This window comes from Macrobrachium rosenbergii, chromosome 14 (assembly GCF_040412425.1).
Source record: "Macrobrachium rosenbergii isolate ZJJX-2024 chromosome 14, ASM4041242v1, whole genome shotgun sequence".
In the NCBI taxonomy this organism is placed as follows: domain Eukaryota; kingdom Metazoa; phylum Arthropoda; class Malacostraca; order Decapoda; family Palaemonidae; genus Macrobrachium; species Macrobrachium rosenbergii.
This window is the reverse complement of record NC_089754.1, coordinates 38,293,893-38,319,600: the sequence shown is the minus strand read 5'-3', so window position 1 is coordinate 38,319,600 and position 25,708 is coordinate 38,293,893. Positions and strand designations below refer to the sequence as shown.

Below are 25,708 nucleotides of genomic sequence, written 5' to 3'. Positions count from 1 at the left end.
AAATAATATAGTAGGTGTTGGGGACGAGCGTGTAAGAACCAAAGCGTCAGGAAGTCTGGTCCAGCTAATGATCCGACTCGCCAGTTCTTATATTGACTTAAAACACCTCGATGTGAGGCATAAATACGTAATTAGTTGCCCGGCCGTGGGTCGTAAAATTTTGTACTGTATTGGAGGAATTTCCATCATTCGACTGTAGATAATTATGTTTAGGTTGCACATTGAACTCCAGTTTTTTATACATCGTTATTTTGAATAATGTTACTATATTGTATATTTGAATGTTAGAAGACAATTTGACGTTTCACTGGTAATGAGGTAAGTGTGGATAATGTGCAGCTTTTATTAATGAGAATTAGCGTTGTATGATATTCCCGTTGTACAGTATATTATAGTCTCTCTCTCTCTCTCTCTCTCAACATTATCTGCATCCGACGAAGACACTGATAATAAAGTTACCATAACACTTATCAGTCTAAGGATGAATAACAAGTCTGATAAGAATGGGAGTTAGGACCGTGCAGCCTCTCATTCTGTGATAGTGTGAACTTCTTGAAAACAATTTTGTTATCAGTTTCTTCAATTGATACACGCCCACGTTTATTTATTTATTTATTTATTTATTTATTTATTTATTTATGTATTTATTTATTGATCTGATTGCTCTTTCCCCATTTTATGTTTTTTCTTTATATATTTCAACAGGATTTTCACCAGATTTGTTGCTATTACTTCAAGAAGTAGCTAAGAATGCTTAACTTAAACCTAAGACGAGATCGGTTTCAACTAGACCTAGTACCCTTGTCTGTATTGTGTATGTGTGTGTGTTTGAGCTTGGTTTTCCATAAACGTCAACGAAGATTTTGATGGCTAGACGCCCGGTGTACTTCTTTCTAGACTGTAACTGTGTTAAAACATTAGCTGGATGGCTGTTGGATGGCATCCATGATTTGACGATTTTGCCGTCGTGGAAGCCATGTCGCCCATTGTTCATTACCTCCGCCGTGCTCATTTATTACCCTTTGATCAATAAACGGATGGCATCATTAGAGAAGACAATAGAGACAGCAAGGGACTTGTAAACTGATCATTTGATACGGGAATTGTGTAGCTGGGTGGAAAGCGCTGAAATGTCTTCGTTAATTTGTTAGCCTAGTGCTTTTAAGAAGAATTATTTGGTTAACATTTATCTGTGAAACCCAGTAAAATGGAGACAAGATTTATAACGCAATTTCTACCGATTCTTATCCAGTGTAGAGTATTGCTCCGGTAATTTCAGTAGGTCTATAAATATTGTTTTGAATTTTCGTCTGTTAATGGTATCAGTAGATTTATCAATGTATTTATCTCTTTATCTATTAGTTAATGGCTGACATTCTTTCAGCAGTCCTTCGAAGATTTTTTTCCTGAGAAATAGGTTTCACATTTATTAAAATTAACAACCATATCGTGTCAATCAGAATTTCACCTATTTTTTGTATAACTGGAGAGCTAGCGCCTGAATCTTTTTTTTTTTTATTTATTTCAATTTAGAGTTCTATGGGTTATCGTTGCCAACGAAATTACCATTTCCTAGCTTTTATGAATATTTAAAATTGTCCGTAACGTACTGAAGCCCTTCATTATGTGTTAGTCATAATATACATATATTTTGATCCCCCCCCCAAATGTCCATGAGTGTAAATAAGACAATTTTTTATTACTAATATTTTACTCCAACTACCTCAGCTCTCGTGTGAAGTGGGCTGCTCTACAAGAAGGAATCCGTGCTGCTAGCGACAACTGTAAATTATTTAGACTGAACGCGTGTAGTCGTGTGTGTGTTTGAGCGAAAGAGAGAAAATGAGAAATGTTAGATGCGATATTGTGCTCTTCTAGGTGTGCATAAAGGAGGGAGAGAGATTTGTCGTGTCACTGGGCGGGTGTTGTTGGTGTGTGTGTGTGTGTGTGTGTGTTGGGCAGGGGAGAGGGAAAGAAAGAGAAAAGGTTGCGCTGTTGGTTTTGGGATTATATCCAGACTCTTGAACTCAAGAATATAAGAGTATTCTCATTACACCGTTTCATTTCTTTTTCGTACTTCCAGTCCATTTCTAGATACCTCTTGCATTTTTCAATTCCTAAGAAATTTCAGATGACTAATGTATATTATATGTACATTATATATATATATATATATATATATATATATATATATATATATATATATATATATATATATATATATATATATATATATATATATATATATATATATCGTTATTCCTTGACTTCTAGTATACTTTTTGGATTCTAGCAAAAGATATGGGTCTGGTTCCATCTGTGTGATTAACTTCATGTTATTCTGGGTTGGTTTGACTTGGAGTTAGAGAACCCCCTTCACAGAGGCCTGCAACACTAGATATAGTCACACAGTCATCAGCATGAAATGTTAGCTCTGGATTCCTATTGTTTAATGCATGATATCCACGCGAAACATGACGCCCCGGGCACGAAGCAGACCTCGAGAACGTGCGCACAGCTTTTCTCTCTCGTTCTAGTTCACCTTCCGTGTTGCTTTTATCATTTGGTATGATGCATATCGTTCGTTTCCATGTTACGCAGTTTCATTTTGGAGAGAAAATAGGAGTAAATTATCTAGGAAGGTTGCATGTTTTGTTAAATTTTTACAAGTTTTGAAAGCCGTTTCAGAGTTACCACAGATAAACTTACATCCCCCCCCCCATCTCTCTCTCTCTTGGTCGTTATGGACGTTGTATTATAGCTAAAGAATGGAAAGCCATACATAATCTTTGTGTAAGCTGGATCTTTAAAATTAAAAATTGATAGTCAAAAAACCGTTACAATATCATCAAGACATATTCTTGTATAAAACCAATTTAAATTGCATTGTTCTGTTGTTTTCGTGTACGATTGAGTAACCCCAACGGGAATCTTTTGCATGCTGTAATCCTTCATCTTTGGGGGAGCAAATTCTGACTACCCGCGCCTTGGGAGAGTTTTTTGGTCTAAAAACACAGATTCATACTGGCCATCGAGTGGGTTGAGAGATAAAAAAAAAGCTCGGGAAACGTCAGAGAGAGGAGAGAGATATATTGATATAATGTGAGGAAGGATTTGTAAGAAGTAGACCCACTGTTCCATTTTTAGGGGTAAAAGGGAGGAAGACAGATGTAAACAATATGATAGGGGGTTGGAGCGAATGTAGGGATCAACTCTTGTAGAAAGAGTCTAAGTTGTGATGCAAAACTGAGTTAGGACCTAAGGCACAAGTTCAGTTATTTTGGAGACAAAAAGCTTTTGTCTCTTATCTGCCAGAGGAAATATCAGACGGAAAATCAATCTTAGTATGATGAATATAGTATTGCGTGGAAGAATTAACAAGTTCATATAAAGCAGGAAGTGCTGTTAGAAAATACATGTCAATATATATATATATATATATATATATATATATATATATATATATATATATATACATACACACATATATACTTGCCTGCATTTAGAATGTTTCACATTGTATTAGGGAGGATTAAGAAATATACAACATCTTGCTTCCTTTAATGTTTAAAGCTGTAGTGAGAGAAGGCATTGTAACATGAGATCATAAAAATAATCGAAAACCTTATTCATTATTAGGAAAATATTCATTTCAAGTTTCCGCTTATCGAACTTGATAAAGCACCTGGCTTTCTTCAGAAATGACGGTGATCTTCGTCATCTCATTTCGATAAATGTAAAAGAAGGTCGAAAACCACAATAGTTTTGAAGTATATTCTTAAGCCGGTGAGCGAGGATTTTAATTAAACACCCACCTCTTTGGGACGAACGCCAGACCCATGACGTCATATGACAAAGGTCTCTAAGCTCCAGTGGGTTACCAAACGCAGTTGCAATTTACACAGTTTTTGTTGTCATATTTATTAGACTGAAGAAAATAAACGCCTTTTGTTCTTTGGATTCCACTGCTGATCTTCTCGCGCGGAAGGAGAAGACAATAGCGAGTGGCATTTATAAGGCTGCATTCATTCACCCAACTTGAAAAGCTTAAAAGACGTAGAGTGGTGTTTGGTAGGTGATTTTAATAAAGATGGTTAATTTTCGTATGTGATCCTTAATATTCAGATGAAGCCGAAGATTAATTTTTGTATGTAGGGAAATGTAGTTTTGTTAAATTTTCATCAATAATTGTGAAAAATTTGTGATTTCGGAAAGTCCACCGTGCACTTTGTCATGTCTGTGGATAGATTAAATAAATTAGGCCTAGTTTTGTGATCTCCATAGAGCAGCCTTTTCACCTGACTAAATGTCCTAAATAAAGCTCTTTTATTTCTGTGATCTTTGTTTCTTTAATTCTGACCAGTAAGAGTTCCTCTCAGCCGTAGCTAATAATAATATTTCATTGTTTTCTGGTTGATGTCTCAGATACCTGCTTTCCAGAGAAAGCCCTTTCTAAATACTGGACATCGTACCGTTAAAGATATTTCGTCGATAAATCAGCGCGAGGTTTGTTACTGAATTATATATGTAAATTGCTTATCGTTTTGGAAAAGGAATCTCTTATGACTGGTATTGGGAAAGATAACAGTAACCGTTATATCGCAAAGGGTGGATAGAGGGGCAGAGGGCGATAAGAAAAGATAACTTTAGGAAGGTACACGTGATGATAATCTTGTATTCCCTTGTACACACACACACACACACACACACACACACACACACACACACATATATATATATATTATTATATATATATATATATATATATATATATATATATATATATATATATATATATATATATATACATATACATATACATATACACATATCATCAATCAAATCATCATTATCATCACAATTAATTCCACCCGTGATTTCATCGGTGTGTCTTAGTACCATAAAACCTAGGTCACCCAGTTTATTAGCCTGCTCCGTTGGTTGGGGACGCTTTCAACAACAAAATTTAGGCCTAATTGCGTTATTTACAACCTACTCAGACAGTGTGACTTACAAATTTAGATCATGTGACCTGTTCCAGTATTTTGTTTTTACAGATGTTCTGTCTGCACAAGTGTACAGAAATTACACTTGCGAATAACACTTGTGTTTTATATGTCGAAGATAAGGTACGGGGTTCAAACAAGTTTGGTTTGCAACCTAGAATTGACTTGGTTTGGTAACTATATTCTTGTAAATGTAGATAACTTGCTCAACAGAAAACGCCCACGTCTTCTTTCAAACTTGAGCAAAGAAAGACTCATAAATTACTTCTTTTAAACTGTATGAAAGAAAGATACACTAACTAGTCCACTTCCACCCATTGGTAAATTATCTAACTGTTGAATCTGAAGATTGGGAATAAGGGTTATCACTAAAACAAAAACTCGTTTCTTACGTAATTTATCGCATGATGCGTCACGTACAGTGCTGACGTAGGAAGGGAAGGCATTGTATTTCATGGCTGCGTGTGCTATCACAAAGAATATCATGTTATTCCTTGCACGCAGGTTCTCCTTGGGGGCTTTCACCTCTTGTAATTTTTTATTTTGTTTATTTTTTTCACAGAGCACCGAGCATTCATCCTTGGGGAAGTAACTTTTAAGAACGATGGTAAAAGTGGTCTGATCTTTCGTTTCTCGTTGAAGGATTCATGAGCTTGTGTTGCACGCATAAGCAGATGTTCGGTACCATAATTGTAAAATTAATATATATATATATATATATATATATATATATATATATATATATATATATATATATATATATATATATGTGTGTGTGTGTGTGTGTGTGTGTGTGTGTGTGTGTGTGTGTGTGTGTGTGTGTAAAAACCAAATTTTATGTATGTATGCACAGAGTGAAAATGAGTTTTATAAGTTACATGTGTGTGTGTAGGCCTATGTAAGCACAGAGCGTGTGGCTCAAGTGTTTGTTTTTAAAAGTAGCGTGAGGTGTGAAACTTGAGAAGACAGAGCTGTGTTGCATTTGTGGACCTTGAGAAAGCTTATGATAGAATCGTTAGAAAGGCAACGTGTAGTTTGATGAGGAAACATGATGCGGATGAGTTGCAAAGAACAATTAAAACTTTTTATAGTGTGAGTGAAACCTGTACTAGAATTTGTAGGCGGGAGGAGGACTGGTTTTGCCTAAAAGTGGGTCTGATCAATGTCTTGAAGGACAGAGGGATGGGAAAATTCAGAAAAAGGGCCAAATTAGTGCAATGAAAAAAGAAATGAGTCGTGGAAGGAGTGAAGAGAAACTACAAAATCTAGTAGAAGACTTTTGAAAGTAAATGTGAGCAAGAGTAAGATCGCAAGGGCCAGTGGAAACCGGTAAGATGAAGCAATGGATGTTAATATGGATGATGATAGAATGGAATCTGTTGATTTGCACAAGTATTTTGGCAGTAAATAACTTGATAGTAGGGCAGTGGGAGTTGTGAGTCACTTGTAAGTGATGTCAGAAAGGTAACGGGGTGTGTGCAAAAGATATATTAGACGCCTAGTAGTGGTAAAAATGTCGCATAGGGGAAAGAATGGATCAGTATTTTGATGGTTTAGTCATGTGGAAAGAACGGATGGCGATATATCATTGAATGTTGACTGCTTATGCATAAATGATAAATCTCATGAAATAATAAACGAATGCAAAGTAAGAATAAACAAGAAAAGGGAAGGAAAATGCACAAATTGCTAAGAAGGACGCGTGATTCTCTCTCTCTCTCTCTCTCTCTCTCTCTCTGAGTACGATGCTTTATTTTGCAATTGTTTTCATTAGTACAGTAACGTTACAGGAGTGAGTTTTCCTTGCAAGAGCTTAAACATACAAATTGTCAAACAATAAAATTCCGATTCAGGAGAAATTCCAGAAATTAAATATTTAACATTGGAGTGACGTCACTGACATGAAATATTCTCAAACATATCACGAGTGAGTGTATTATTATTATTATTATTATTATTATTATTATTATTATTATTATTATTATTGCAAGCACGTAATAAGGCAAAGAAGTTACTTGACATTCTTTTTCTAAATCTGTAGCGCTTGATACTTTTCGATAGCGTCTGAGGCATGTCACAATTGAAAGTGTATTATTATTATTATTATTATTATTATTATTATTATTTTGGATTGCAAGTGTACGCAGTATGGGAAGTCTAAATGTGGCTTGATATTCTTTTTTTCTAAATCTGTAGCGGTTGATAATCAATGTCACTTACGAGCCAGTTCACAAGTGTGTGCTAGTCACCATTCGTTGGCTTAGTAACAGCCATTTTCTCCTCTCACCTCCCCCCTTCCCCACCAGACCTCTGATAACCCCCCAAGGGACCAACTCGGAGCCACCTCTTGTGTTTGTTGCTGAATCCTCAGTGAATTCCGGACGATTCACCGAGAGTTTTTAGTTTTTTCTAGGGTTTCTAGTGCGAAATTTGGTGCTATTTACAGTCATGCATTAAGTTGACGAGTGAAATATTGAGTCAAAGTTGCAAAAATGAGTCTGACAACCCAGCAGTCCGTGCAATATAACTACCAGGGTGAGCATTTTACATTGTGTTGTATTTCATGGTGGGGGGATCGAGAGGTATGGTTTTTTTTATTTTTTCAGGGGAGGAGGATTAATTGAAAGACCACTTTGTAATTGTCGTACAGTTTTCGTATTAATTTTAAGTATGATTTAGCGTAAACCGTATGTTTTTCATTGTTTGTTTTATTGAGGCTTATGTAATTTGTGGGAACCACATGGTCGACTGGTAGGTTGTAAGGTTGCTATCTCCCGTACCAGAACTAGGCCTTGCGACATTTCGATAATTTAGCCTTAATTGTTTGTAATTACAGGCATATGGCCGTAATTTCATATATATTTAGGAAAGCCTTCAATGGTAATGTGCCACGTAAACAAAATACATCGTCTACTGTAGCATATGCCTTCGTATGTTCGCTTATTTATCGAGGATAATTAGGCCAATGCGAAATAGTCTCATGGTTATGGCAGGTTTATAATGAGTTAACAGCATTGGTACGGTAAAAATGTACGTAAAAACTATAATGGAAAATAAATGTAAATTTTGGTTCTGCATAAATTTCGATGTAACGTGGACGAAATTGACTTTATAAATTTTGTCTAATTATGTGGTTCACCATTAGGCTAGCCCTACAAACCTCCATTCTAATTAGGCTATTTTAGACGGCAATTGCCGTCCCTCCTTGTTAGACATATTGATAGGTTAACCAACCCATTCCGGTATTATTTTAGAAAGAGGAACCAGCCCAAAATGACATGAAAATATGTTTTTCTAGGTGATTTTGATGTGTTTTGCACGAATATCACCTTCATTTTCCTCGGAAATTAACGGTTTTAGACTTTACTCGGAGCACCTACAGTTTCCTGGGCCCACTTGACCGCCGACCGAAATCGGCGGAAGAACACGGCCTTACTGTGGCTAGCGCGCGCAGCGCAACATTACCTCTTGCCAGAAAATGTCATGCTTGCCAAGAATCTTTAAATATGCGGATAAGGCGCGAAGCGCCGTTCCGCCACGGCCTTACTGACAGCACACATAAACAGGACGACATATTGGTTTTGGTGTTCTTCCGCCGATTTCAGTCGGTGGTCGAGTGGGCCTGGGAAACTGTAGGTGCTCCGAGTAAAGTCTAAAACCGTTAATTTCCGAGGAAAATGAAGGTGATATTCGTGCAAAACACATCAAAATCACCTAGAAAAACATATTTTCATGTCATTTTGGGCTGGTTCCTCTTTCTAAAAATTTACCCCCATTCCAACAGAAATGAAAGTGTCAGATTCATATCACACAAATTCTCATGTGTAAATTCATAGGCTTTACTCACACGTAGGCTACTTACCTTAGAAGGCAAGCTTGGCATACCTCTTAAGTGATGGCAAGAGGATTTAATAGGTAATTAATAAAACAATCATGTCTGTTTTACTTGAGGGTTGTTTGTTAGAAGCAAAATCAAGTATGTCTTAGTTTTACCAGACCACTGAGCTGATTAACAGCTCTCCTAGGGCTGGCCCGAAGGATTAGACTTATTTTACGTGGCTAAGAACCAATTGGTTACTTAGCAACGGGACCTACAGCTTATTGTGGAATCCGAACCATATTATAGCGAGGAATGAATTTCTATCACCAGAAATAAATTCCTCTAACTCTTCATCAGCCGGCCGCGGGAATTGAACTCGGGCCCATCGAGCGACAGTCGAAAGCTCAACCGAGTCGGCCAACAAAGGGCTGTTTGTTAGAAGCAAAGCATAACCCAATCATACATGTCTACTGGAAATATCACAGTTTCCTTGGTGGTGTGGGCTACCCAATTGTTCTTTTGGAATTACAAACCATTGCCTTTTTTATAGGCTAGGAATTTTTGTCAGTGTAAGCTGAAAATCAGTTCTGTGGTATCGGACAAACTTAGACTTGCCCTAGAGCTATTTATAAATTGAGCATAGGCTAGTTAGTAGAACTAGCACTAGAAAGTTGATTTCCCATGTATTAATGTCAGACTTCACGGCACAGTCTCTATGGGTGCAATCAGCAATCTGCTGCTTGCAGCATATGCTCTACATACATTTAAAATCATATGACAAAACTTTTTTAATATATGTAATTGCCTAGTTAAACTATGTTGCTGACTGCTTAAGTTTTATGTCATATTTTGCTAACTCTGACATACTACTTTAGCATCTGGATTCGAAAAATACTGATTTGTGGCAGTCACCAACCTAGATTCCAAGGAGTTTTGCATCCTGGTGAGTCAATGACATGCAGTTTAGGGATAATTTAAATCTACTTAGGTTAGGCGTTATTCCAGTGAGATAGTCCGGGGGAGCGTAGAATGACGGGACAAGTTCCTCAGACGTAAACAAACCTAACCTTTCCTAGAATGCCAGGTCCTGAGCTAACCTGAAATTTATCTTCCTAACTTCACTTAGGGCACCATGCCCTGACCTGACCATGGGGCTTTCCCCCCTGGACCTCCCAAGTAACACTAAACATCAGAGACAATGGACTTAGCTTCCATTAGGAGGTTTTCCCATCGTTCTGCAAACTACCTAGAGTTCCAATCATCCTTTTTGTTTGTAGGCAAAAAATATGTTTAAATAGCCACAGTGACCTTTTCATATCTATTTCCTAATATAGTACAGTATCTGGATAAAACTTCTGAAAGCCTATGAGTCAAGAGAAAAGGAATGAAGCAACCACAGTTACTGGTGGGATCAGAATCCATGCTTGTCAGAAAACTGGGGGTACTGCCCTAACCCATTACACCATTATGAAAAATTGTTTGGTTGAATATTACAGTATACTTGCATTTTTCTGATTTTAGTATGATTTTCACAAACTTGACATTCCTGTACCCATTTCCATTATTAGGCCTAACATCAGTGGAGACTACAGTGGGAAATCAGGAGATACAACCAACCCCTAACCTGATCCATCCCAGAATACTGGCCTATCTGACTATGGGCTGTTTCCCTCCTACCCTAACCAAGGGGGTCACATTTAGAACAAAATATAGGGATGATCCTTAAGTTAGCATAGGGTGCTGAGACCTACCTCACCATAGCTTTTACCCCTGTCCCTAACCCGATCTAGACTGTCACAAATCAAAGAAAAACGTTGATTTTTGCTTTCATACATTATTTTGTTTTCCTTTTTGTCACTATTCCCAAAGGGAATGTCTGACCTCATGCCAAAACTTTGGTTTCCCTATGTGGTTCCCATTACTCTCTGGTTTCCCTGTGTAGTTCCCATTACTTCTGACTTATGGAAGTATGCATTGGTTTAACAGGGCTGTGCACTGAGTGACAATAACTAATTCTAAGATTGTGAAAATCACCAGTAATGCGCTGGATAAAAAAAACCTTACAGAAACCAAGGTGGTGGCAAAGTCGTGATTTGAAAAGGAAAATCTTGAAAATAATTAAATTCCTCAGAAACAGTAAGATTGGTAGTTGATTGGACAATTTGGCAAATGATAGGGCAAACATTCACAGTTGTCTTCTAACAACTGCTGGAGAGTAACAGTGAAGGTTGTGGTGGATAACATAGTAAAAAACACTACAAAATCCTAAAATGCTGATTCATTCAGTAGGCAATGGTTTTGTTGCAGAAGCAAAATACCTTGAAATGTATGGACATGACTATATTTACAGTGTTTTGATATAGGTATAAAAGTAACCTATACCAGATTTTTAATATAATGCCTTCCAAGTCCAAGACTTGGTCCATCTTGTCTCTGACACAACGAAAAATCAGATGGGCTGTAGTAAAGCCATAAAACTTTAAGGTAAAAACTTTTAATAATAGGTAAAAATTCAGCAATAATAGGTAAAAAGTCAGCAAATACAGCACCAAATGGGGAAAAGAGGAGTTTGATTGGAAAGCAAAATGAAGAAAAGCAACTTACAACTTTTAGTACTGCAGACATTGTACCACATCATTTGCGTGGATGGGACTACCCTCCTACACGGAGTATACTTTTCATTATGTAGTAGAATATCATAATGCCCGTTCATTGAAAATTTGAAGAAAAGATCATGGTATCATGGAAAATGTGTCTCGTAGCAGTTCAAACTTAAAAGTTTACATTGTCATAAAATAAACTAACTATTTAATGCTATTTGATTGTGAGGTAAATGAGCAGAAATAAATTAAAGGTATGGTATAAACTAGTGTATGTGTCTTGCAAGCATATTTGCTTAAAAGTATGGAACTGAACAAAAAGTGTACTAATAAATAATCTGAATATTTTTCCTTTATGCCCCACAGGTCTTGCCGAGTTGGCCCACAGAGAATACCAGACTGGTGACTATGAAAATGCAGAGAAACATTGCATGCAATTATGGCGTCAAGACCCAAGCAACACAGCTGTACTGCTTTTGCTTTCATCCATTCACTTCCAGTGTCGGCGTCTTGACAAGTAAGTGCAGCCATGAATCTTAATCGAAAGACTGTTATTCAGATGGTTAGACACTTTGAGTTGTAGATTTAATTAAAGATTTTTTCTTGTTAGTTACAGAGGTCCAGGACCTTTTGAAACCAGATAAGATTTTGAAAGTACAGTAGTTAAGTACAGTGTTTGCACTAGCTTATGGCTAATTTTTATCAACATATAGTACGTGTATATCACTTTTTCTTGAGAAGAAGTTGAATAAGAGCCAGAGTTTATAGTTTCTGCACAAAATTTGAAAGACATTGTGTAAGACTGAAGGGGTGTTTTTACTAAGTATTCAGTATTTCATCGTGCTTGATTGATAAATAAATTTGCTAATTATGCAGCACTTAATACCATATTTTACAGAATGCTGAGAAATAGAAAAACTGGTGTGATTAATTTATATTCCTGATGTAGTTCATAGGTGCCTTGCCCAAAAATTAACATGTAAAATTGTAAAGGACAGTACTGGTTCACAGTTATAAATGGGATGTTATGTTTTGAATTCTTAAAGTACAGTCTACCAGTAGCTTTGTAACTTAGTAACTTATTGTTTTTTTTTCTCCAGATCTGCCCATTTCTCCATGCTGGCTATCAAACAAAACCCCATGTTGGCTGAGGCATATAGCAACTTGGGGAATGTTTACAAGGAACGCGGACAGTTGCAGGTGAGATATTTTGTTTGGTGCGATTGCTTAGTTACCTAATTTGCAATATTTATAAAATGGGGGTAAGTTCAACAGTGGGAGTGTGATAGATGGTTTACAGTGGGAGTGTGATAGATGGTTTAAGTTAAGGGTTGAAACTAAAATTTGGAAGGTATGAATTTTATAGTATGTCTAATGCAAGACTAAGACATTAGTTGGTGTTTCACCATTTGTGTAAGCAATTAGTTGATGTTTCACCATTTGTGTAAGCAAATGATGAAATTTCTGTTAGAAGACCAAGTTCAAGTCAGTTGGATACACTGCGGGGGTAATGCTGTACACTCGAACATTTCTTGTAAATGATAATAATTGTCTAGGTGTCATAATAGGGGTGCAGATATTTTGTTAAAAGCTTTAACAGCAATCATTAGGATAAACTGCTATTTGTCTAACCCCCACCCCATTGCCCCTAGTTTTTTCATGGGATGATTGTATTTTAAATTATACTGATACCTCTGTCATGTGTCAACCAATCCATTTAAATAAGATTTTATACAACAGGCCTTGAGTTGTCTGATAGGAAAATTTTAAACGAATCAAATTTGGCAATTTTTTTTATATACTTAAAAAAAAATCTTGTGAATTTGCATTTTGCAAGCCAGTGATATTGCCTAAATTTCTTTTACAGGTCGAAGTTATAGCAATTCCCTTGTGTTGCATTAATTTCATCCATTTATGCCAGTCAGTATAAGATGCATAGACATTTAAGTTTTTTATTTTCTTTGATTAGAACAGTCACAGAATGGATATCTTAGGCCAGAATGTATACCCATTATTTACAAAACCTTATCCTGGAATACTTTGGTATCCTGGAATACTTTGGTCTTAGTGAATAACACAATTTTGACTCTGAGCTTCATTACCTTACAGGAAGCTCTCGAGAACTACCGTCACGCTGTTCGTTTGAAGCCTGATTTCATAGATGGTTACATCAACTTGGCTGCAGCTTTGGTTGCTGCAAATGATATGGAACAGGCTGTGCAGGCTTATGTATCTGCTCTTCAGTATAACCCTGTAAGTATATAAAGTATTTTTATCTAATTGTTAGTGAATGTTGAAATGTGCCATTTTGAGAGGAAAAATTTTTGTACCTTGTGATAACAGTTATAAGGCATTGTGTGAAAAATTGAGGAAAATTTAAAATGAAGGTAACAGGTATATGTGTATATGTATGTGTGTACTATGTAGTTTTCTTTACATATTTCCCATGGCAATCTTGCTCTAGCCTTAAATTCATAAAGTTTCAAGTGCAAATTCAAGCAACATAGCTTAACAGTAATAGTGAGAGAAAGTGGCTGGACACAAAAACACAGTAATATATATAAAGATAAGGCAATATTGCCAGGATAATGGTTTTAAGAGTGAGAACAGAAACCACATCTGCTTGAGTGTAACAAGTACAGTATGTTTTTAAGTGTGCATATAATTCAGGGAGCATATTTGCTAAAAATCCTAGTGTATTTTGAAGGCTTACAATTAGATAAAATTCACTGTTTACCTTTTGCAGTAATTCTAAAACTTTCATGTAATACTGTGAATAAAGATAGGTTAGCAAACTCCTGATAAAAGCATTTATGCATGGAGATCTATTGTAAAGCAAAAGGAGTAATGCTGTTTATGGATATCAGAGTTTCAAGTCTTTCATGGTAGAATTATCTGCTGTGAAACAGAGCTACAAAAGTTTCATAACCAGCCATATTTGTTGTTGAGCAAGAAGGAATGATTTTGGTACCCAGATCCCCATTTTTTTTTTTTTCCTAGGATTTACGTTTGTGCATTTTTGGTATCCTTATTTGTGAAATGTACATAATTATCCTCTTTTATTTATAGGAATTTTCTTTATCCCCAGGATTTATACTGTGTAAGGAGTGACCTTGGCAATCTGCTGAAGGCCCTTGGAAGATTAGATGAAGCTAAGGTATGTGCCGTGTGCAGAGTTGAATTAAGCCCAACCTGCTTATGCCTTCGTCCCCTCTCTTGATCACTTGTCAAGTCAGTTGCCCTGAGCATCACCCTCTCTGTCCTCTCATTCTGCCACAGCATCCTCACATTTCTCTTCCCTGTGGATACATTTTGGTAGAAGTAACACTAGTCACATTGTAGGGGAAAATGAACTCATTTCTTGACCTGCCTGTTGGTTCTTTGTCTTCGTAGAGTGTTGATGACAGTTCACTGTCTCAGATTTGAATTACTCTATAGATTGAGATTAGACAAAGTAAAGTAGTAGGCTCTCTTAGTCAAGAATGTTGAATAGGATTTGGGATGCCCAAATATTATCCATCTTCTTTCTGAGTACTGTACTTATTTGTATTTAGAATTCAAATGGATGAGATAATTCTCAAGAAAGTACTGTAAATGTTGAATATCAAAGTCCTTTTCTTGCCAGTTCAGTACTTTGTAGAAAGGCAGCATGTTTGCTCTTTTCTTCATTTCGGGGCACAAAACATTGGAGTTATTGTCTACCTTTAACAAACAACACTGACAGTCATTTTCCCTTGTCCTCTCTAACCTTTCTAGTGGCAACATACAATTTATGCTTCCTTTTTCCTTTGTCCCTGCCCTTTCCCCTTTTCTTCTTTAGTTGATAACCTAGAGGAACTCTCAGTGTTGCATTGGATTATTATGAGCTAGCTGTGCACTTCTCCTGAGGCTGACAAAGTAAGGGTAATTGGTTGAGTTGGTGATATGGCGCTTAGCATAACGGACAGAAGTTTTTGTCTTCACCAACATAAGAAAAAAAATTTATTTTGAAGACATTAATTGTAGGCAAGTGAGAATGTTGCATATGAATTTTGCTTTTGAAAGTAATTATTAATTTGTGTTGTGGTAATAAAGTACTTTAGACAATATGCACTGCTTGTTGAAGACAAATTCTCACTTCCGTGCGCGTATGTGAACGCATTCCGCGACGCTGGGTGTTACCCTTTGTATTAAGTGGAGAATTTTATAAAAAATATGTGTGGGGTCTGCGCATTAGACCTCCATTAATCCACTTATCAAGTTGAGCCAGGCTTGGGCCTTATTTAGGCCAAGTTTTGCTCAACACTAATACTGCGCTGCATGAATATTCAGTTCTCAGAGAAGAATAAATTGTTTAATATAGTTTAAAAGATATTTTATTTTCAGTTACCTTAAATAGGTATTTAAGCTCAGGAAATTTTGTTGAAATCTAGCCTACTACTTCTGTGAGGACTAGAACATTGCGTCACAATGTTTACTTTCTAATATTTCAGCATTTTTTTTCCTATTTGTCACTGGTCAGCCACTCCTTGCATCAGTCACAGGAGCAGTGTTTACTTTTTTTTTTTTTTTAAGTGGTTAACTGTGCTTGCAAAATGTTGCACAGTTGTTCCTCTAGGTTTTGTACCCTCCCCCCCCCAATCGATTCCTCTCAGACTATAGGTCATTAGAACCCATGTAATCGATTTTAGAGATACTGATTGTATCTTGAGTTTCTGAAGTGAAGAAATTGCACCTTGATGCTTGAGCATTTTGACTGATAATGCACTCTATGTTGGAAGTATTTGATTTCATGTTGTATGTTTGGAATGGTCTACTTGTTTTAAAATCGATTCCCTTTGGTGGTTATTATTTTTGACTTTATGGTATCTGTTGCTCTTCCTTTCAAGTTGGTGTATTTTGTTTTTTGTCGGAGAGTGAATTCACAGGCAAAAGCACAGGCATCCTGGTACTGAAGTACACAGAGTCGTTACTGCAAGCCACACTAATCAGAGTTGTTTTTACTTTTCTTCCCTTGGTGGTACATATAGATGTTGAGGCTGTCTAGGCCTACTCCTACTCAGCAGAGGTCGTCTTGAAGAAGCCCTCGGTTATTCGTGGAGACATAAGATGTAGGTGGACCGGCCGGGAGCCAGCACTTAAGGGTTTGTATTTAAGGCAACTGAAGGACCTCCTCAGGGGAGACTTTGATAACAAAAAACAAAACAAAACTGAGAAAGTTTTTGGGGCACGTGTCTCATTCAGGTATGGTTGTGTCATTTCTCAAAACAAAAGTCGCAACAAAAATATCATTCTCAAGATTGTTTTTTGTAAGTGCCCTCTTCAAGAAAAGCAGTTAGCCTCCTGTGCAGCACAGTCTCATGGCTTTACAAAGAGATGATAATGAATAAATTTTAATGATAAAGAATCATTAAAAAAGAAAAGAAAATTGGGGGACCAAAGGGCGAGAAGATTAAAGTCAGGGATTTGTTTTGAAAATCACTGTTGGAGGCTGACAGATTTCATGAGTCAAATTCTTTTGAGAAAAAGGGCAGCGCACGCTTAGGGTAGGGCGAGGAGCGCGGGTACGCAGTAGGGCAGATCTTTATGCCAGTGCTTATGTTGGTACATAGATAATCTGCCATTTCAAGTCTCGTGTTGGTGTTTATACATTCCTGTGTGTATCATTTTTTCAGCTGGAAATGCTCAACCAATGTAAGTTGAACATTGTAGTGTCTATGGATTCATAAGCTCTGGCAGAAGGTCGTGTCGCAGGCGCGCGGTTAGTTGCGGCGCATCAGGCGAGCGAGTAGGGCGTATTGGATAAAATATTTTTTCCGTGTCTAATCTCTTTTTCTCCTTTTTTTCCTCCCTTTCATGACAATTTAGGCATGCTACTTGAAGGCCATAGAAACGCGGCCAGACTTCGCTGTTGCATGGAGCAACCTCGGGTGTGTGTTTAATGCCCAAGGTGAAATATGGTTGGCCATCCATCATTTTGAGAAAGCTGTCGCCCTCGATCCAAACTTCTTAGATGCTTACATCAACCTGGGCAATGTTCTGAAGGAAGCGCGCATTTTTGATAGGTGAGCTGCTTTTTAATTGAGAATTTTTTTTTTATTTTATCTTACCTTTTATTTGGGAGGATTAAGTGATTTAGTTTACCTCAGAATGTAAATGTTTCAAAGTTTTCCCGTGTTGTAATCTTCCATCTAAAGATCCACAATATGTAATTTGTTTGCAGTGTTTATTTCCTAATTGTAATCTTGCATCTAAGGTCTGCAGGGTATAATTTTCAGTCATTTAGTCCTTCCAGACTTGATTGTGTAAATTTATTTTATGGCACTTTATCAGCCCTGATCCTAAATGTCCCACATTATGTTACCAGAGATCAGCTTTTCCTTCAGATCCTTTTAAATGTAATAGTGTACGTGCATTCTAACACTGTTAGGCTGTAGGAGAAACTGCATAAGAACTAAAACAATGAAACAGTGGATGATAGTGATTGAGATTTATTTTGGGTTGAAATATTTGTAACAAATGAAAATGTGTGTTTGTGTGTGCGTGCATAATAGGGAAGTACTTCAGTTGCAAGTAATCAAGACAGTTATTGAAAAGAAGAAAAGAATTGGTTGCTGAAAGGATTTGCAAGAGGTACAGAAGTTTTCAAGGTTCAACAGATACCAATCACTGTTATATCCATAGCAGTAGTCTTCTAACCTTCCTCCTCCTCCAACTTGTGACTCTTAATTATCTTGCTTTTTTTTTAAGTTAACTGTATCATATTTGCATTAAGATATTTACTATAATGATAATTTTACATAAAAGCACCTGGAGATTGGACTAATAAGGAAGAAAATGTAATAATGGTGAAAGATAAGTGAAATATTTATAAAACTGGAAGTTGTTGAATCTAGGTAATGGAAAGAGAAGCACTAGGAAAATTATGACAAACAGAACATTTTAAAATTGTACTGATAAAGCAAGAACAGTGAAAGACCTGACCCATGTATCGTCTAGAATAATTTAAGATCTTTTCATTCCATGTGTTACAAAGACTTGAAAATATTTCCATGTGTCCACTGAGAGCGTTCTGTACTTACCACATCCTTGTGTGAATTGTTATTTATGCATTGAGTAGTACTTCATTTAATGTATATTGACCTGATAGCAAAATTTGTTTCTCTACCTTTCATATAAATTCTTGGTGGTCAAGGGTAGCACTTTATTTTGAACAATAAGTGATACATGGGTGTCGGAAAAGAAAATTATTTCCTTAAAGGGAGCTCAGTTACTACTATGTTTTATAAAAATAAATTCAGCAATTTCTGGGTTAGGCAAATTGAAGAAAATTGCATTGTTAAATGTTCATTATAATTTCATGAACCAATGTCTGGTAGAAGTTTGGTTGCTTGGCAAGAGTATAGAATGCTGGTTATTATGATGGGATATAGCATTTTGGGATTCATTTATACAGTATCTAAATTATTGTATACTGTATATATAGCTTGTAGCATTGACTCAACATGACTTTAGTTGTCAGTTGTCATGGAGATATCATCCTTGGTTTGCAAGTGGATGTATTTTGTCAGTAAATTTTCACTACCTTCATAAGTTAGTTGGCCTGGAATGAAATTCAGTCTTTTCAGCAAAGCACAGGAGTAGCTCAGGTAATTTTAAGGACCAGCATTGTTTTATGTTAAGGGGAAAGCACCAAATGACTTCCTTAATTTCTTTCTCTCGCATTGGAGGAAATATATTAAGTGTAGGTTAGGTAGGTTTATGGACAAATTTGTCGGTTTAGAAAATTTCTATTGAGTCGTATGGATAGGTAGCATCCATTTTGGTACTTCATGACTGTAGGTCTTGCCCTGCCAATATTTTGAAGTCATTCAGAAGATATTGCAGCTAGGGTTGCATCGATTGTTTGTAGAGATAAAAGAGACAGGATAATTTATGACTAGTATGGAGTCCAAATTGCTCTGGAGCTGCTCCGTACTAGCTCCTTTAACAGAGCAACCTGCTCAAGATAATTTTAAAGCAGATATATGCTCAGAATTATCATCAATTGCCCTTCTCTCCTTGTAATGATTATAATAGTAATAATCATGTAGTAACCAGCTGTGGACACAGTCACGCTCGTGATTGGAACTGCTGCAGATTTTTGAAGCTTGGACCTCCTCTATCAAAATGAATCATCAACAAGCAAAATGGCCACATTAAATAATGGGCTTTTATGAAAATGAAATTATTAGTCCTCTATGAAAATACAATGTTTTTAAGAGGTTAAATTTTTTACCTTCTAAGTATTTTTAAGATTAGAAGTTCCTGCATTCTTAATATTGTGAACAGTTTTACATGGTATACAGTAAACCCCCTGTATTCGCGTTCTCACAATTCGCAGATTTCTCTGTGGAATGTATCCACCCATTATTTGCGGAAAATTTGCCCATTCGCAGTATTTTTCATTGAGAAATATTCACTAATTACTGTATTTTCTTATCATTTTCATGACTAAATGCACTTTTTGTGATAAAATATTAAAATACTCAGATATAAGCATTTTTAGAGGGTTTTTCTTGTGTTTAAACTATTAAAATAAGTAGTTCTAAGTGTTTGTAGAGGAGTTTTAAGTATTCGCGGATTTTAGCTATTCGCAGGGCGGTGTGGTATGCACCCCCTGCGAATTAGGGGCGGTTTACTGTATACCATTTAATTGCATAGTTCACTGTAAAGATTGCCTAGATTCAGTAGACCACAACCGATTAGAGAAAGTGATACGAGTTTGGTTTTAATGAAGACCTGAGGGGAGCATATTGGTAAGGTATTCAGAGTGGCTATTTATTTACCCATGTACATCAAGTTGATTTAAATTTGTTACACTGTACAGTATATGTAAGTTGTGTAGTTATGTACAGTATTTTATTATGTTTTGTATATAATTTTTTGGTATGCAGTTATTAACTCGTGTAGAAATCATGCGTCATTACTAGCAAGTCGTCCATTTTCTATTAATAGGTTAACCCTCACAGTCCGGGCTAAATATGTATTAAGCACAGCCATATACCCGACGAAATTTAAGGATGGCCAATTAAAAAAAAAAAAAAAAAAAAAATCAGTGGAAAGAGGAAGATATGCATATGCACATGGTATAAGGAAAAAATTGATGAAAATTTTCTGTACCTTCCAAGGGAAGTTGAAAGTGAATATTTCCATCCTTGTGGGGGTCTCTTTTTCAAAAGACAGTTGTAAAAATATGCCAATTTTACAAAGTTATAAGAGTTTTTTCTAATTTTTAAAAAATATTTTGGCAAATTATAATTACAGCTTTCACAATATCATAACAGATAAGAACTAAAATCAGTAGCAAAATCTGAGTATGTTTATTGTAAAATATTTACGACTCATCCTTGGGTTGGAAGTTGGGACAGCATTCCCCTTTACCACCTCAAGCAAGACTAAATCTCTCCTAGGTCATTCAGACTCATACTGCCATCTGAAGAGTTCCCAATAGCGATTTATGGCACATGGAACATTTTTCTCACGAAATTCGTTCAAACTCTATGGCACAAAATCTTGAACATATGTGTATTTTACCCTGAGTCCACCCAAAGCTATATGGAAACATATGTAAGTTACCCGTCCACAAGAGGTTAAACTTATTCAAAAGAAATCTCATCAGATGTATGGGTAACTAGTTTAAGATGTCAGGTAGTGATTTCAAGAATTTATGAATTATGACAATCAGTAGTGACCCTGTGGCTGATGGGCCCTTGAAATAAGTTTACAAGGTCTTTTTATTTAGATTTTTATTTAGACATAAAACTCCAAAAATTATCACAGTTAAAAGTCAGTTGTTTTCAAGTGTACAATTTTGGTGCGTTCCTAAAACATTTAATGTTATTAAATAATTAGGTTTTCTTACCAGGTCTTCATAGTCGTTATTGATGTGGATCTTTTGTTTTGCTGTCAGAATAGTTTTCCTGTGTTGGGCAGCAGCATCTTGGGTTGTTTTTAACTTCTGAGGACAATGCTTAGAATAGTATTTTAGCAATGTTGAGTATGGTTTTATTTTTCTTGCCTAACCCTATTCTGTGTAATTTATCTAGTTAGAAAGCAGAATATATCAGCATCTTGATGCTGTTGGGTTGCCACATTGTTAATGCTCAAGTATCTCATTCCATTTACTATAAAACTATTTTATAGCCTTCCTTGTAGTTACATGTATGTTAGTACCAGTAAGTTGAAGGTAGGCTGAAATATTAGCTCAAGTTTTCGCATCATTAACAGGCAACTTAGGTGTTGTTTTCCTTAGTTGTTAGAAAGTGATGCCAGATCAATTTACCAAGACATTTGGTTAGCTGTAAAAGCTAAAAAAAATGTAGTGGGAACAGATTACTTCACTCAATATTGAAACTTCATTCTTTAAGCTCTGCTAGCACTGTAATCTCAGAGAAAGCACTGGTTTTTACACAAAAAAGTGAGTTCATTCATTGAGACATACATTGCCTTATTCCCATGGGTGAGGAAGTGCTCAGTCACACCCACTTGTAAAGGTCAAGATGGAGATGCCTGCTTTTGATGTTCACATTAAGTGAGGGGGGCCTCTTAATCAATGGTTAATGTGTTTGTTTTGTTTACATGAAGAATCATGTTTAGTGTTATATAAACAGTTTCGTCACAACCTGCTTAGATAGCCAGTTGGGTGGGAGGTTGAAGGATCCATAAGATATTTGGCATAGTGATAGTGATATAATAGTAGTATTATAGGGAGTTGAAATTTATAACTTCTCAAGTCGGTTCCCAGGTTTCTCTTCATGAGTGTAATGGGTTTGGAAGATATTGGCAGGACTCTGTCAAGCAGTGCATGAGATTTTGACCCAGGAAATCCACAACTCATTAAGAGTGCCAGTGAAGTGAACAACCATTCAAGTTGTGTGATGTGGAGAAGAAAGATTCACAAGTGCTTCTTATGTCATCTGCAAGAAGGAGCAAATTTTGATAATTTTATCAGTCAACAAAAGAATATCTAATAGTGAAGAAATAACTAACAACATGATATATCACACCTTAGGTTATTGCCACCTCACATTCATAGAGGCCCTACTCAATCTGCAAGAAAAAATCAACACTTGGTACAACAAATGAAGTACTACAACCAACCCTCAAACACAGAACAGGAATGGAAAGTAAAGTGCACAGAACTTATCTGACCGAGAAAATCATAACCCTGCCATACACACTGGAAATAATAATACCCAAAATATGATAATAGACAAGAAAATAAAGAAATAATCCTTAACAGAATAGAAAATAGCATAAATTTGCAGCATGCCACCAAGAAACAGCATCATCTAATAGGGGGTAAGATTACACTTCACTTTTCTTCCTCCCCCCCTCTTTGCACCACTCTACTGTTTACACCATATGATATGACCCCTGGAGTCAAGGCCATGTTTGTCATCCCCTTTTCCTGACAAAGGAAATGTGATGAACCCACTTGAGAACAATGCAAGATCAACTTGACAATCCCCATTGAGAATACTGAAATTGTGATAAGATACTGACTTTAAATAAGTGTGTATCTCGCATATCAGGGAGTGGTAAGTTTTTTCTGATAAAGATAGTGATTACAAAAAAAGATGGGATTAAAAATGCAATTTAACAAAAGATGGTGATGTATGGATTTCTATATGATTATGAATATTAATTGAAAATATTTGCTCAGCCATCTGCTGAGCTTCTGCTCATGCCCAACCTTGCAGGTTTATTGCTTTCTCTACTCAGAGAGGAGGACCAAAATAGAAAAGATTGGTTCTAAAAACTTCAGTGTAACAACACTGTTTAATGAAATTTGAGAGAGAGGTTCTGTCTTTATTATATTAAAATTTAATAATTATTCATACTAGGAAAGAAAAATTGAAACTGCCGTGTACACTACATTTTTTTACATTCATTTTTCTGGTTATATTTTAGAGGGTATAGTTGCCTTAATGTATTTCTGTAACACAATAAAAAGTATTTTTATTTCAGTTCAAAGAAATCCACAACTAGGGTTTCCTGAATGGGGTTGCTAATGCTATTTGAACTTGGGCAGTTGGACAAAACTTACTGTCATCCAAAACATATTTCTGACACACTGTGCCTTACTAATACTGTAGTTTTAAGGGGAGCACTGATGCCATAAGGCCCATTTATAATATAACTTGAGATATTGAGCCAGTGGTTGAAGGAATTAGCTTCAAATTTTTAACTGATAATTTTCAGTCTGTATTTAATGAATAAGCATAAAGAAACCAAAGATTGGACTTTTTTTTATTCACGTAATTTACTTACAAGTTAATAGTCTTTCCATACAACATTTTTAAGTTCAGTAGATATCTATATGTATAATCCAGATACTGTATCTTATACATAATCTGCAGGTTTCATTGGATTCTATCACTTTTCTTTGGTAAATAAAATTATTCATGAAAATGTATTTCTGTGAAAATTGCAGAAAGAAAAAAAAGTTGCTATGCCACACCTGCAATAGGTAGATAATTGACTTATGTCTGCAAGTGTCTCTTAACAACTAGAAAACTTTTCCCAAGTATTTAGAGCTTAATCTCACTGCTGATTATGTTACTGTTGCCACTAAACATATCCTTTTATGAAAATCCTCTCAAGTATTAAATCAATTCTACATGTGATATATGCATATTGCAACAGTCACTCTGCTCATTGTTCTGGTTAAACCGTTTTAATAATAATGTAACATTCACTTGAATGGAGATTTGTTTATATGGTCATTAAGTAGCTTCAGAGATAAGCATATTTTATGTTAAACTGTACAGCAAATGGTATTCATTTGTACAGCTAGGAGACAATTTCATTTGTACAGCTAGGAAACAATTGCATTTTAAGCTTAATCTAACTGCAGACTAGTTATGACTGCCATTAAGCCTCATTTATGAAATCTTTCACATCCCAGTAAGTATGTCATCATCAAATCACTCGTACGTAGATGTTTGCATATTGTAACAAAAATTGAATGAAAGGTTATTTGTTTTATGGTTATTCTTATGGCCACAAACATAGAGCACTTCAGTTATCCAATCCCAATGTATAGTGAACACTACACACTTGTCTAGCTAGAATATGGTCAGCAGCAAGTAGGGGAAGTTTATATATATATTTTTGTTCATCACTATCTATAATGTTATTAAAATTTACAATAATTTTGTTTGGGGATGGGATGACAGAAGGTCCTTGGTATTCATGAGTTATTTCACATATGCATTCAGTAATCAAAGGGGATAATGTAAATTTTGGTGATGCAAGTTAGGCCGGGGAGGGTGGGGGGGTGTTAAAATATAATCACTTAGCTATGCATTAAATGTATAGTAGTAAGTCTTCCATTTGCCTAAATCTAAGCCCTAAATTCGAATGACTGTTTTTAATACCAAGACTACAGCATCTTAAAGCCTTCCAGCTGCTATGTATATTGTCAGCCTTCCCTCATTTGCCAAGCTGTATTCTGTTATTATTTTGTAGTTTAACCAGACCAGAGTCAATATTTTTAGATTCCTATTCAGCTTGCCTGAAGGATGTCTCTTACGTGTGAATTAGAGTGAGACAGGTAATCATGATGGGCAGACAGTTGGTAAGAAACTGTAATTATGATGAGATAGTTGGAAAGAAACCAAAATGAATGGATGAAGTATAGGACAAAGTAATGAATAAAGGGCTTGAAGGGTTGCTGCAAGGAGCCTTCAGCTCTGTTTACAGTTCGCATAGGTAGCGTTTAATATGTGCCATGATTTTTAAAAATTGCCCTCTTCTAAGAGGAAAGTCAGTCTCTCTCTCTCTCTCTCTCTCTCTCTCTCTCTCTCTCTCTCTCTCTCTCTCTCTCTCTCTCTCTCTCTCTCTCTCTCTCTCTCTCTCTCTCTCTCTCTCTCTCTCTCTCTCTCTCTCTCTCTCTCTCTCTCTCTCTCTCTCTCTCTCTCTCTGAGTGGGAAAATGTAATTGCCACCAGTGGTAAAGTTAAAATTCAAGTAGTATTTACATTTTAATTTTGAATTCTGCCACTTAAATATAAAATACCTGCATTTTTATCATGGACCTTGAAAAAGGTATATGATGGTATGTTTGTTCCATTTAGTTTAACCCAAAGGAATTTTTAAAAAATATATTTGTATATAAAATGCATACCAGATTTGTTGTAGAATGTAAAACTGTGAAAGGCAGTGATGGTGTAAATGTCAAGAGGGGTTCTTTTAAGATTAGCATTAAGAGGGAAACGTCGTAAGTTTAGCAGGATGTGGAGTGTGCAGCGTAGAATG

General features: G+C 36.1%; 1 protein-coding gene across 2 annotated transcripts in view; it reads left to right on the top strand.

The window, feature by feature from the left end:
- The window catches only part of sxc (O-linked N-acetylglucosamine (GlcNAc) transferase sxc), a 76,498-nt gene that overhangs the window by 34,023 nt on the left and 16,767 nt on the right, over positions 1-25,708 (top strand). Inside the window, exons 1-6 of one of the 2 annotated variants that reach the window (XM_067116482.1) lie at positions 7,245-7,541; positions 11,793-11,943; positions 12,527-12,626; positions 13,536-13,679; positions 14,515-14,583; positions 17,274-17,470. In XM_067116482.1, coding sequence (XP_066972583.1) covers positions 7,499-7,541; positions 11,793-11,943; positions 12,527-12,626; positions 13,536-13,679; positions 14,515-14,583; positions 17,274-17,470 — 704 coding nt within the window. In that variant the 5' untranslated portion in view covers positions 7,245-7,498. Of the gene's footprint in view, positions 1-7,244; positions 7,542-11,792; positions 11,944-12,526; positions 12,627-13,535; positions 13,680-14,514; positions 14,584-17,273; positions 17,471-25,708 lie in introns of those variants that run through there. The other variant, XM_067116481.1, reaches the window with a different exon arrangement.